Raw genomic sequence first — 12,580 nt, forward strand, 5'->3', positions numbered from 1 at the left:
TCTTCCTGATACTCTCAGGAAACCCTGTTCTCTCTTCCTTTACTTGTCAGGTTCGATGTTTGTTTGGTGGGTTCAATAGTCTTGCTATCCACAGAGCAATTATTCCGTCTCATTTATTCCCACTGGGGAGAGAGAGGAGTACTTTAGGAAGGTGGTGGAGGCCTGTCATCACAGGGTGCAATGGGGCAGAATAACACTCTTTAACGCACACACACTTTCTGAATGATAAAGTAACCCTTCCTCAGATATTACTACAGATTAAAGTGAAAGTTTTGCTTTAAGTGTTAATCTTTTTGTGGTTTAGGCTACATTTTTGATGATAAGTCATGTTGTTTCTACACTTCCTTCTGGTGAGTGGTGAACAGGCGCTCTCCAAAGAGCCCTTGTTCATCAAACAGTGTGATCTGTACTGCCTTTCCTTCAATTCTTTCGTCAATACAGTTTATGTGGGTGTGTTTTTTTTCTTTGTCTGCTCAGCCGTGGTAGCTATCCAGCCTCAGGAGAAAACAACAAAGAACAGGTTGGGTACAGACTAAATGGCTACTGGGTTTTATAAATCAGTGATAGCAGCAAAATGGAATTTTTCGATTTAGATGAGATACCAACGACAGGCTTGTGCAAACTAGCAATTACTCCCATGTGAAAATGTTATTATATGGCTAATGAGGTAACAAACACACACAAAAAATCATTTTGAAAGCTGTAAACATCTCACCTGCTGTAATAAGACTCCACTCCCAGAGCCTCACGGGCGCTGGCAATGTGCTGCTCCAATGAAGAGCCACTGACCACCCCACCGCCGCCACCCCCTTCCTGGAAGTCTGACCCTCCTTCTGATACGCCCTCGCCAAGGTACACCTCATGAAACTTCAGGATGCCTGTGGAGAGAGAAAGGAGGGCAAACATGACTGGTTGTTTTGAGGTGTTTATAAAGTTTAATAAGGTCAAAACAAAAATGGAACGCCTCTTTTTGTAATACGTTTGTATTACTCGCTCATGACATTAGGGAATATTGGATGGTTTCAACTGAAAGCTGCGAGTGACGCCACGTGCAGTAGTGCATCTGTTGAGCAAAATGAATAAAACAAATAATGTTCAATAAAAGATAAGAGTAGGCTGCCTGTGCCATCTGCTGCCCGCCACGAGAGCTCAGCTGAGTTTCGAGCAGGAACATCGGGGGTGGGGGGGGGGGGTGGGGGGTGGGGAAAAGCACACTGGGAGATGGAGTACAGGCTGTGTGTGTATGTGTCTGAGTTTGTGGGTGTGTCAGTGCTGTGTAAATGGATGTGCTCATATGTATGCTTTCTATTAAATTTGAATGGAGAGTGTTTGTGATTCAGGTCTATAAAATGTCACATTTACACTTCTAAAGTAATTAGGACCTTAGTAGCCTTTTTATTGAGTGCAGCCTCTTTAGAGCAGGCCATGTTTGTGAGCCAGCTGGATGCCAGGGAATGCCAGGAAGTGACAGACAGGCGATTAGTGAGCAAGTGGCTCCCTCTTAGCCTGGGGTAATATTCAGCGCTTTGAAGATCTTCACTGGTCCCTGTAGTGTTCCTCCCCTCCGTATGACTAGTGCTGGGGGTCAAGTTCATCTGGTTGCCTGGGAGCTGGATTTGATCAAATGTTCAGGCTTGGTGGTGGCATGGGACACGGGTCACAGCTCTCATTTCCTCTCTTTACAGCAGAGAGTAGAAGGGAGCCAAAGAACAACTAACAGTATGGCAGCCACGGGAGTCGTCTGACATGCACTGTAGTTCACCCACAGCTTTGCCGATTCTCTTTGTGAAACTGAAATTTCACGAGTCATACAAACAAGCGGCGTCTTAATCCCTCTGCCTGTGTTGGTGTCACTCAGCGTGTCAACAAAAGAGACAGAAATAGAGAAGTACACAAAGAAGTGCAAAAGTACAGCGGTACCAAAAAAAAAAAAAAAAAAAAATCAAAAGAAAAGTGAGGAATGAACAAAAACCCAAAAACAAAGGAGATGGGATGAAAAGAGACAGAGAAATTATGTTTTGTCTTGGCGCAACAGCTAAGCGTTTTCCTGTTGGCATGTACGGAGATGTTGCCGATGTTGTTTGGCTGTGTCACTTTCAATTAGCATGGTTCATTGGCAGATGCCTTCTGGGGTGAGAAGCAAAGCAGGGGGCAAATCCGAACAGCAGAGTGGCAGGTGGCACTGATGCTCGGTGTTGAAGCTGGCCTTCTTACCCCTGCAGCTGAAAACAAGCTACAGCCTCCAGGCCTTTTATCCGTTTTGATTTAACCAAGCAAGTCATGTGTTTATTTTTGTGTACGTGCTTTCACCTGTGTAGTTGTTAGAGCGTGAAACTACGTACAAGAAAGCTGCTTCAATACAAACAGTAGAGATAAGATACTTATTTAGTAGTCTGTTGCACATGTTCACTATTATGTATTGTTTATTTTTGTTTTCAATTCAATCTCTACAGTTTTGCAAATATTTTGGCCCATCCTTACAATTACATGGCATTTGAGTGCTTCAGCATTGAGCATTCATCAACAAACTATTGTGTATTACAAGAATATATGGTGTGTAATATTTCAAATTTAACAACTCTGAAGGAGAACGGTAAATAATAAGTTTTGCATAAAATTGAAATTTGTAGAAAGTCGAATGTGTTGAACAAAGCACTATGAGAAAAATAAGCAGGTTCAGGAGTTATTGGCCAAAGTGTAAAGCTGCCAGCCATAGTACCACCATATGTTCAGCTGGTATAATTTATTTTAACCTCAGTAAAAGGGGACTGTTTGAAACCTATCTGCCAAATTTGATTGTTCAAGCACATATGGTGCCTGACACTGGAGAGAATGTTTTAAGGCAGAAAGCAATAGCAATAAGACAGACAGACAGACAGACCTGATGTGATTTCAGCATCCCAATAAAAACAATTTACAATCTGAGCAGTCAGCCGCGCAGAGAGTCTGTCCTTACCTGCTCCTGGAGCCAGCAGCCAGCTGTACAGGTAGCCGGCAGCCATGGAGAAATAAAGCACCAAGGCCCTCTGGCTGTTGACGGTATCCAAGATGTGCTCCACTGTTACTGGGGTGTAGGGGTCTGAGTCCTGCTGGCCCGTCTGCCTCTCCACCAAGAGGTCAGCGAAGGCTCGTGTACGACCGCGTTCCGCCACTGCCAGAGCCTCATCGTGGTGGCCTGTGTGTAATCAGAGGTCAATTACGCTTAAAAGGTAAAAACTTAATCCTTCGACAAACTGGAACCTGACAGCATGAAGTAGTGAGGGTGTGAGAAGTATCCATGGCATACCTAGGCTGACAAGGACCCTTTGGAGCGCCTGGTAGCAGGAGGTTTGCAGGTCAAAGAGGGAGAGTTTATAGTCTGTGCTGTGCTGGGCTTCATGGCGGATGGTCTCAAACAGTGCAGAAGCCCGGTAGAGCTGAGGATAAACAGCAACAATCAGATGTCATCAGATATTATTGGCTTGTTCGCTTACAAAGTAAAACTATAACACCACACTTTGATTCAGTTCTGATTATTAAGGGAAGCTTTGCTGCCTTTTTTATAGGTTTATTTATATTTATAGGTAACCCATGCTCGAATTTGAGCAGACAGGGTACAGTAAGACACAGTGGATAAAAATGTCAACCAAATCATGTACCACTATGGATCTATGATTGGGCTTTTGAGGCGAGAGAATGATTGTGGCCACTAGATGGCACCATCCCACCTCACTGGTCATCACTGATGAGACCTTCCAATTCTGCTTCTCTCTCAACTGAGGAAAGTACTGTAATGTAGCTTGATGAATCACCATCTAACACAAGTAAACCCCTTTTCGGCTCTTATTTGCTTGGACATGGGAAAGGGCAATGAGAAGCTAAACCATTACCTGGGCATCTTGGACAGACAGCATCCAAGAAAAAAAATGCTTTGTAAACTCTGTGGGCCTGTCTGTGTGATTAGACCTTTCTATTCACTGCCAGACACTGAATTGAGAGAGGGAGATAGACAATGGAGAGGTGGGGCAGCAGGCAGTGTTGCACACTGGCCAAGCGGCGCTAGCCAGGAGTGCTGATTCATGGGAGCCTTTATTGATTTCCTATTTTTGCGCCTATGGCAGCCCTGTAGGGTGACTGGGACTGCTATAGAGCCACTCTCCAGGAGTCCGGGGGCCAGCGGAGAGGGTAAAGCACTCTGCTCACACTGCTTGACCACAGTTCGTACAAGACAAAGAGCTGCATTAGAGAGAGGGTTGTTGGTGTGGATGAAATGGATTCCATCAGCACTGTGGGTTGTGTAAGAGAAAAGAATGAGGAAAAAAAGAGCGCACGCTACTTGTGCGCACACATACATGCATACACAATAGCTCGTCTGGCATATCCCAAGGTCATGCAGGAAAAGTGTGTCAGAGGGAGTGAAGGGAGAGAGAGTAGAGATCAGCGTAGAATCTGTGAGCTCTGCTGCATTAGTGCTAGTAGACAGAGCTGCTAGTCTCAGGCTGATTTTGCTGATAGGACTGTGGGCGGATTGCTGCAGTGCTAGTTTAATCTGTTAGGCTTGCAGACATCCCTTTAAGAGTGAAACTAATTTCTCACAGCGCCTTTCCCTCTGGCCTGACCCCTCCTGGCACCGATGAAAGGGAAACAATCCCAAATGTGCTGTGTCCGCAGTGACTTGCCTTGGCTGTGCTACAGGTAAAATTGCCACATTCTTCAGCTGCTATGCATTCAGATAGCACTCTTATGTTTTACTGTCACTGACACTAACACTACAATTGAGTTTAAATATATAGAGAATAAGGAACATGAGGTCAAGTACTGTGATTCCACATCTATGAGTGCTTTACAAATTCCTATACAAATGAGGTTTGAAGTGGGTCAGGGTATGTACCAAGGTCATGTGTAGCAACAGGCCAGCTCATGAATAACCATTTGATGTACACTCTGAGGACAACGGTGTCCTTTCCCACCACCAATTCACCCTGGGGCTACGAGCTGACATAGGGGGAAAAAATCTTAAGCCCTGCTGTGGTATATGTAGACAAAGCACTGGATCTGTGTATGTTACAACAAAGACAACACAATGCTAATATGCACTATTAAGGTCTTAAGGTCAAGCGTTAAACTGGAAAGCAAACACACAGTGGAAAATATGTTGCATCGGCTTGTTAGAATAATATTTTGCTTTAATTGAACAAAAAATTCCTCAGTATGACTCATGAGCCTCTGCTCTAGTCACCACCTTGGTCCAGTCTTTCTTTTCCAACTCTTGTTACAGATAATTGTTAACAGACAAAGTTACTTTTTGACAGAAAAAGAAAGCTATCTGGGTCACATAGATGTACGTAGCGTGCTGGTATCATAACAGAAATGTTTTGGACTAGATTTTGAAAATGAAAGCAGCTGAGTAACATCCCTACAGACACAACTGACAGCCACTGCTGTTGGCTGACTGTTCACAGACTTACATGTGGATACACAAGCTAAGAAAAAAAAAAAAAAAAATCAAATCTTGAGCTGTGGTGTGTGGACAGACTGTAAAGAGAGATGTTAAGGGGGTATTCCATACTTGCCAGGTGGGCAGTGGGCTGAAGAGGAGTGTGAGTGTGTGTGTGTGTGTGTGTCTGTGTGTGATGAGGAGGCTTGGGACTCCTGAGACCATGCACATAGATACAAAAAATATCTTCAGTCATCTGTCGCCTGTCTGCTGAGATGACAGCATTTACCAGCTCAACAGACTCCCTAGCATATTGCCAGCAGCCGTGTTCAAGCTCTATAGCCACCTCTCCTTTTTTCTCCTCCTGTTGTTTTCTCTCCTCTGGGCTCTTTCTTTCACCGTTAGAGCATTACTGAAAACTTATATTTCACACCCCAGGTCTTTGGACATCTACTTCCCTCTCTCATTTGTAATCTTTGCCGACTAACAGATGTGTGCTTATTAAAGGTCAGTTTTAACTACAAGAGGTGGATTTGCTGGAAGGGGTCCAGATGGAGGAGAGGAGAGGAGACAGGAGTTGAGTCAAGGTGAGTCGGGGCAAGAAGAGGGAGGAGAAGGAGATACCTGATGTTGGGCCTCCTCCAGATTCCCACTGGCCCACAAAGAGAGCCCAAGACGATGGCGGATCTTTGCCTCGTCCTCACGCCGAGCCAGCTGCTCCGCAAGCCGCAGGCCTGTCAGAGAGGGAAATGGGAGCAGATGAGAGAGAGGAGAGTAAAAATTATTCAGAGCAGGCAGACTCTTAGGTATCTTTCAGAGTAACAGATGTAAGCATAGCGTGGTACTGATGTTCTGACAGCGAACAGGTTTGGATATTTGGCCTCAGTTGTAAGATACTGCTCACACTGGGACTAAAACACACACACACACACACACTTCTGCCATAGAGGGAAGCTGTTAGAGCACTAATCGGACTGCATAGTAATCAATGCTAAGCATCGACTGGCTGAGCAAACACAAACACTCGCTTAATGCTTGCATAAAAGAAGCCACACAATATCATGAAGACATCTACAAATATTTGCAAACACCCTGATGAGCTAATAATAGACCGTGTGCAAACTCACAGTGCAAAGTCGACTTTGTGATATTTTGTTTGAGAGACTCTCTGAGTTGTCTGGGAAGCCAGGGGAGGTTTGGGTGTGTGTGTGTATACATGTGTGTGTGTGCGTGTACCTAGGTGTGTATATTCAGTGAGTGTGCCTGTGTCAGATCACCTGGCGAGCTCGCAGTTTGTTTTTCACTTCCAATCCCTCAAGCAGTGAGGCGTATGTCACATCTTTGCATGTGTCCTCAGTCTGCCGGCAGAGTACTTGGTTCTGCCCAATTACTGAGATGAAAATGCCACTCCACAGAGGACAATGATGAAAAAAAAAAAAAAAACCGACAGCTGCTGGGCCACATATCACCCACAAGGTGCTAAATGCACAGCAAGCAGTCTGCAGTGTGCAATGGGCTATTGCTCATGCACAGTCTCACTTAACACGGGGCTCTGTATTTGCAAGTCTATTCTCTCTACTCGCTTGTGCGATGGAGGGGTCTAAACATGCTTTTGGTCAAAGAGAGGAGAAAATGGGCCAAGCCACCCTCATCCGAGCCTGCTTTTCTCGGCATTCCTGGAAAACAGTCTGTGGCTGGACCAGATAAGCCAAGAACAGAGAGCGTGACCCGAAACAGCCAGCCTATTCCGCAAGACCCAGCACACCACGCAACCATAGACTTCATGGCTCCTCCATGGCCACGCTAGCCGGCAGCCTTTGAAGCCTGCAACAGTCTCCCCTCTCGCCTTATCTTTCCACACACCCTCCCTCCGTCTGCCTGCCCTCTCCCCCCATGCATCTGCTGCGCTCCTCTCTCCCTCTACCTCCCGTATTCATTTTCTCATCTCTGTGCCTGTGTCTCTGGCCCCCACCCTCCGCTCTTTCTACCTGTTTCATCTTGACTGTGGTGGCAGTGCTTGCGGGGACTCGGCACTGCTTAGGGCTCATTAGGCGCTGGAGCAAGAGAGAGGAAACAGATCTAAATTATCCTTTTCATTCTCTGACAGCCTCACCCCTCACTCATCTCAACTCCAGCTCTGAGTCTTTTATCTGCACGCACACGCACACATACACATACACAACTACACACACAAAAAACCTTTCTTTCTCTGAGCTGCTCTGTGATAGTTCTTTATGATCAAGCCTGAATGTCAACCAACTCTATGTTTTCTTTATTCTCCAGTTGACAGTGAAATAATACATGTGAATTATGACTCATGCCAATCCCTGTCTTTCCCCTCCGCCCGCCCGCCTGCCATTCTCTTTTTTTTCCCTCCATCCCTCCTTTCCTCCCTAACTCTCTCATTCCCTCTGTTCTCCCGCTCTGTATCATTCAGTGTCTGTCACTGTCACCGTGCGTGCCTTTGGTGCGCCCCGCAGGCACAGTCACGTAGCAGCGACTGACACGAGGATGTGGCCGTGGCTGGCTGTGCCCTGAAGAGCAACTAGAGAACACTTTAAAGGCTGCTTGACAGCTGGGTGAGAGATTCTCTGCAGCCCCTGAGGCCCACGCACCTCTGGCTTCAGACACAGGCTTTACGTGCAGACACCACATACGCATGGGTTGGAACAAGGGCACGAAATCTCATGCACCGTAGAACCACAAGTGTGTTGCGCCGGAAACAAAGTACCCAGGCACATGCATACTCGTGACACATGACAACACAGAGCCCTTTGATCATGACCACATGCGAGAAAGACTAGTGTGTCATATACAGTAAAAGTACCATAAACAATTTTTGAAGGAAAAAAGCTCTCACTGCTACGTCTCCCTCTTCTTCACTCCGTAAAAAATCTCCCACAGACCTCTGACACGTCTAAACACTGAGCATGATGGGGACTGTGACAAATCAGATTCATCCTACATAAACAAACTTCACATTGATACCAAGACAGTAGTGACATTTGTATTGAGTTGGGAATTAAATATTGGTATTTGTAAAAGCTTACTTAATAATTTATGAGATAATGGAGAGCTATGCTAATTCCTTTTTGTTTCTTCTTCTTTCAGATGTCAAAGGGGCTCTATGAGAAATTCAGAGCGTATGAGTTGTCTGGTCACAGTTCTCCACATGGAGGTGGCTGAGACGGCGGCTAGCAGCTAACAGTACTAACTCCATAAACAACACTAAACCACAGCAATGGAGCAGACGGAGCTAATGTTGTTAATCAGGGGGGAACCTCAGGGTGAGAGCTGTGCTTCCATGAAGGGGACGCAGGAGACATGTCCTCCTAAATATTAAGAGCATGTGTATTTGTTTCCCCCTGTAAAAACACAAAAGTAGAGGGGGGACTTTAATTTTAACAAAATTAAAGACTTTACACCATAAATTGATGCAGAAAAGGAACAAACTGATGCATAAAAATTCACCAGAATGCAGGAAATTAAGCACTCGATGCTAAAATCTGACAGAGGAGCCCCCAAATCCCCCATTTCATATATGTCCCTTCAATGCTGAAGTGAAACCTGCACCCTCGGTTTGCTGCTATATTAAAGCTCTGAATGTCACATCACAAAAATATATTGAAGTGAGGTGAAAGATTTTGTCTGTTCTGAGCCTGAGAGAAATGAAATATGAGAAAGAAAATAGCCACAAATATCTACAAAAGTTAAAAGCAAAAAAGTATATCAGCAGCTCCCTATGCCACCAGTCAAACCCCTACTGCCATTTTAAAAGCAACCGACATGAAGATGTACAGCACAAAAATAGACACACTGAAAACTGTGAGGGGTCCACATATGATGATGAAAGGCGCAGACATTTCACACTGCAATACTTAGCATCCAAATGCATCTAGTTTTATATGCCTCCTGACAAGATGTTCAAAGGCCAGCCTACATGAATGTGTTTTAACACAATTCCTGAGTCAGTTCTATTATAGTGTTTATAACAAAATCATACAAAAAATCATATGTATTGTCATCTGTAAATAAACCTACAATGTTAGTCTGTTTTGTCCTACACATGATTAAGGCCCCTTTCTTACAGATAATACAGATTTCATAGTGTGTACTATATGAGTTCATTATCCCATACATGTTTCATGTATGTAATCCAAGATGCAGAAACATGGTCCGTAAATGTACAAATGATATACAGTACAGGCCAAAAGTTTGGACACACCTTCTCATTCAATGCGTTTTCTTTATTTTCATGACTATTTACATTGTAGATTCTCACTGAAGGCATCAAAACTATGAATGAACACGTGTGGAGTTATGTACTTAACAAAAAAAGGTGAAATAACTGAAAACATGTTTTATATTCTAGTTTCTTCAAAATAGCCACCCTTTGCTCTGATTACTGCTTTGCACACTCTTGGCATTCTCTCCATGAGCTTCAAGAGGTAGTCACCTGAAATGGTTTTCCAACAGTCTTGAAGGAGTTCCCAGAGGTGTTTAGCACTTGTTGGCCCCTTTGCCTTCACTCTGCGGTCCAGCTCACCCCAAACCATCTCGATTGGGTTCAGGTCCGGTGACTGTGGAGGCCAGGTCATCTGCCGCAGCACTCCATCACTCTCCTTCTTGGTCAAATAGCCCTTACACAGCCTGGAGGTGTGTTTGGGGTCATTGTCCTGTTGAAAAATAAATGATCGTCCAACTAAACGCAAACCGGATGGGATGGCATGTCACTGCAGGATGCTGTGGTAGCCATGCTGGTTCAGTGTGCCTTCAATTTTGAATAAATCCCCAACAGTGTCACCAGCAAAACACCCCCACACCATCACACCTCCTCCTCCATGCTTCACAGTGGGAACCAGGCATGTGGAATCCATCCGTTCACCTTTTCTGCGTCTCACAAAGACACGGCAGTTGGAACCAAAGATCTCAAATTTGGACTCATCAGACCAAAGCACAGATTTCCACTGGTCTAATGTCCATTCCTTGTGTTTCTTGGCCCAAACAAATCTCTTCTGCTTGTTGCCTCTCCTTAGCAGTGGTTTCCTAGCAGCTATTTGACCATGAAGGCCTGATTGGCGCAGTCTCCTCTTAACAGTTGTTCTAGAGATGGGTCTGCTGCTAGAACTCTGTGTGGCATTCATCTGGTCTCTGATCTGAGCTGCTGTTAACTTGCCATTTCTGAGGCTGGTGACTCGGATGAACTTATCCTCAGAAGCAGAGGTGACTCTTGGTCTTCCTTTCCTGGGTCGGTCCTCATGTGTGCCAGTTTCGTTGTAGCGCTTGATGGTTTTTGCGACTCCACGTGGGGACACATTTAAAGTTTTTGCAGTTTTCCGGACTGACTGACCTTCATTTCTTAAAGTAATGATGGCCACTTGTTTTTCTTTAGTTAGCTGATTGGTTCTTGCCATAATATGAATTTTAACAGTTGTCCAATAGGGCTGTCGGCTGTGTATTAACCTGACTTCTGCACAACACAACTGATGGTCCCAACCCCATTGATAAAGCAAGAAATTCCACTAATTAACCCTGATAAGGCACACCTGTGAAGTGGAAACCATTTCAGGTGACTACCTCTTGAAGCTCATGGAGAGAATGCCAAGAGTGTGCAAAGCAGTAATCAGAGCAAAGGGTGGCTATTTTGAAGAAACTAGAATATAAAACATGTTTTCAGTTATTTCACCTTTTTTTGTTAAGTACATAACTCCACATGTGTTCATTCATAGTTTTGATGCCTTCAGTGAGAATCTACAATGTAAATAGTCATGAAAATAAAGAAAACGCATTGAATGAGAAGGTGTGTCCAAACTTTTGGCCTGTACTGTACGTTTTACAATTGATAGGATTCAATAGGATTTTCTCTTTAAGAGTATATACTGTAATTTCATACTGTACAACACAACTGTTTTTAGTTATAATCTACAATAATCAATATATATATATAAATATAAACATGAACATCTTTCTCTCAAATCCAAAAAGAGTGTTAAAAGTCAAATTTTGTGATATTGTAGGGTATAAAGTCTGAAGCTGAGAGCATCCAGGGAGAATTTTCTGACTATATGCGTACATTTTCTGTTTCAGAACTGAGAACACTACAATAAAATAAAGCAAAATCAGGCTCCCATTCATTGTCTATGAAGCATTCCAGACTTTATACCCTATGACATCACAAGTCTGAGACCTACTTTTCTGCTTTCTGGCTTGAGAGAGAGCAGCTCACAATCAAAAATATTGACTGAACTTTCCCAGGCTATAGAAATAACATATTGGAACACTTAATTGAGGTGGTGTTACCCTTTAAACATCAGGTACATTTTGACCAAAGCCAGCCTTTGCAGGTCAATATTATTATTCCATTAGTTGTGGTTCCATAAACGAAGCGTGAGCGTGGAGAAACTTTAATACCTCCATTAGTCACTACAATGACAGCATTGATTTAATGACACCATTGTGTTAATCGTTGAAAAGTGCATCTTGGTGTAAGATGCCTCTTTTGTTTAAGATTGAGACAGCGATGTGCAGCGTCCTTTAATTTAACATTACAGGGAAGATAACTTGGGGGTGCAGTGTGAACACTTAAAGTGACAGAAATTATGTCTGCCTATCAGCAATTAATTGGTATCTTCAAGCGTATGTCGCTGTAGCCTTGTCATTCTGTATTAATGTGCAACACAGAGACACACACACACAAACATATACACACATGCACTGATTTGGAGGTCACATGTTGTCGACACTATCTGTACTAGTTCGGAGCTTTCTTGCTATCCCTCCTTCCAATTAATCTTTTTCGATAAACAAAAAACAAGCAGTGCAGCATGAAGAACAAAAAAAAGAAAAAAGAAAAAACACGACTAGCAGTAGGAGTAGAAAAAATAGAAAAACTGAAGGGGAAAAAACCTCGCCAACTTTTCGGTCTGGGTAGGTTGGCCAGAAATAATTGGCTGTCAAGGATAGTGAAGGCACTGTTCTTTTTCACAGCCAGACTGAGGAACAATACAAGGACAGTGCGGGGGACAACAGGAGGACAGGGTGGAGACAGAATGGCCTGTCGCCTTTGTTTCCATTAAAGCTCAACAAGCAGGCCTGCAGAAGGTGTATGGGTCACTGCAGGCCTGGCTACCTCTAATAGAGCGGACGGAGGAGAGATAGAGGAGA

General features: G+C 44.0%; 1 protein-coding gene across 3 annotated transcripts in view; it reads right to left on the reverse strand.

Annotated features, from left to right (window-relative positions):
• LOC117252511 (tetratricopeptide repeat protein 28-like) overlaps positions 1–12,580 on the reverse strand; it is a 200,539-nt gene that overhangs the window by 13,177 nt on the left and 174,782 nt on the right. For all 3 annotated transcript variants that reach the window (XM_033619486.2, XM_033619485.2, XM_033619487.2), the window contains 4 exons: positions 6,041–6,150; positions 3,287–3,416; positions 2,957–3,175; positions 716–878 (listed from right to left, as the gene is read on the reverse strand). In XM_033619486.2, the coding sequence (XP_033475377.2) occupies positions 716–878; positions 2,957–3,175; positions 3,287–3,416; positions 6,041–6,150 (622 nt within the window). The remainder of the gene's footprint in view (positions 1–715; positions 879–2,956; positions 3,176–3,286; positions 3,417–6,040; positions 6,151–12,580) is intronic.

Source organism: Epinephelus lanceolatus, chromosome 9 (assembly GCF_041903045.1).
Source record: "Epinephelus lanceolatus isolate andai-2023 chromosome 9, ASM4190304v1, whole genome shotgun sequence".
NCBI lineage: Eukaryota > Metazoa > Chordata > Actinopteri > Perciformes > Serranidae > Epinephelus > Epinephelus lanceolatus.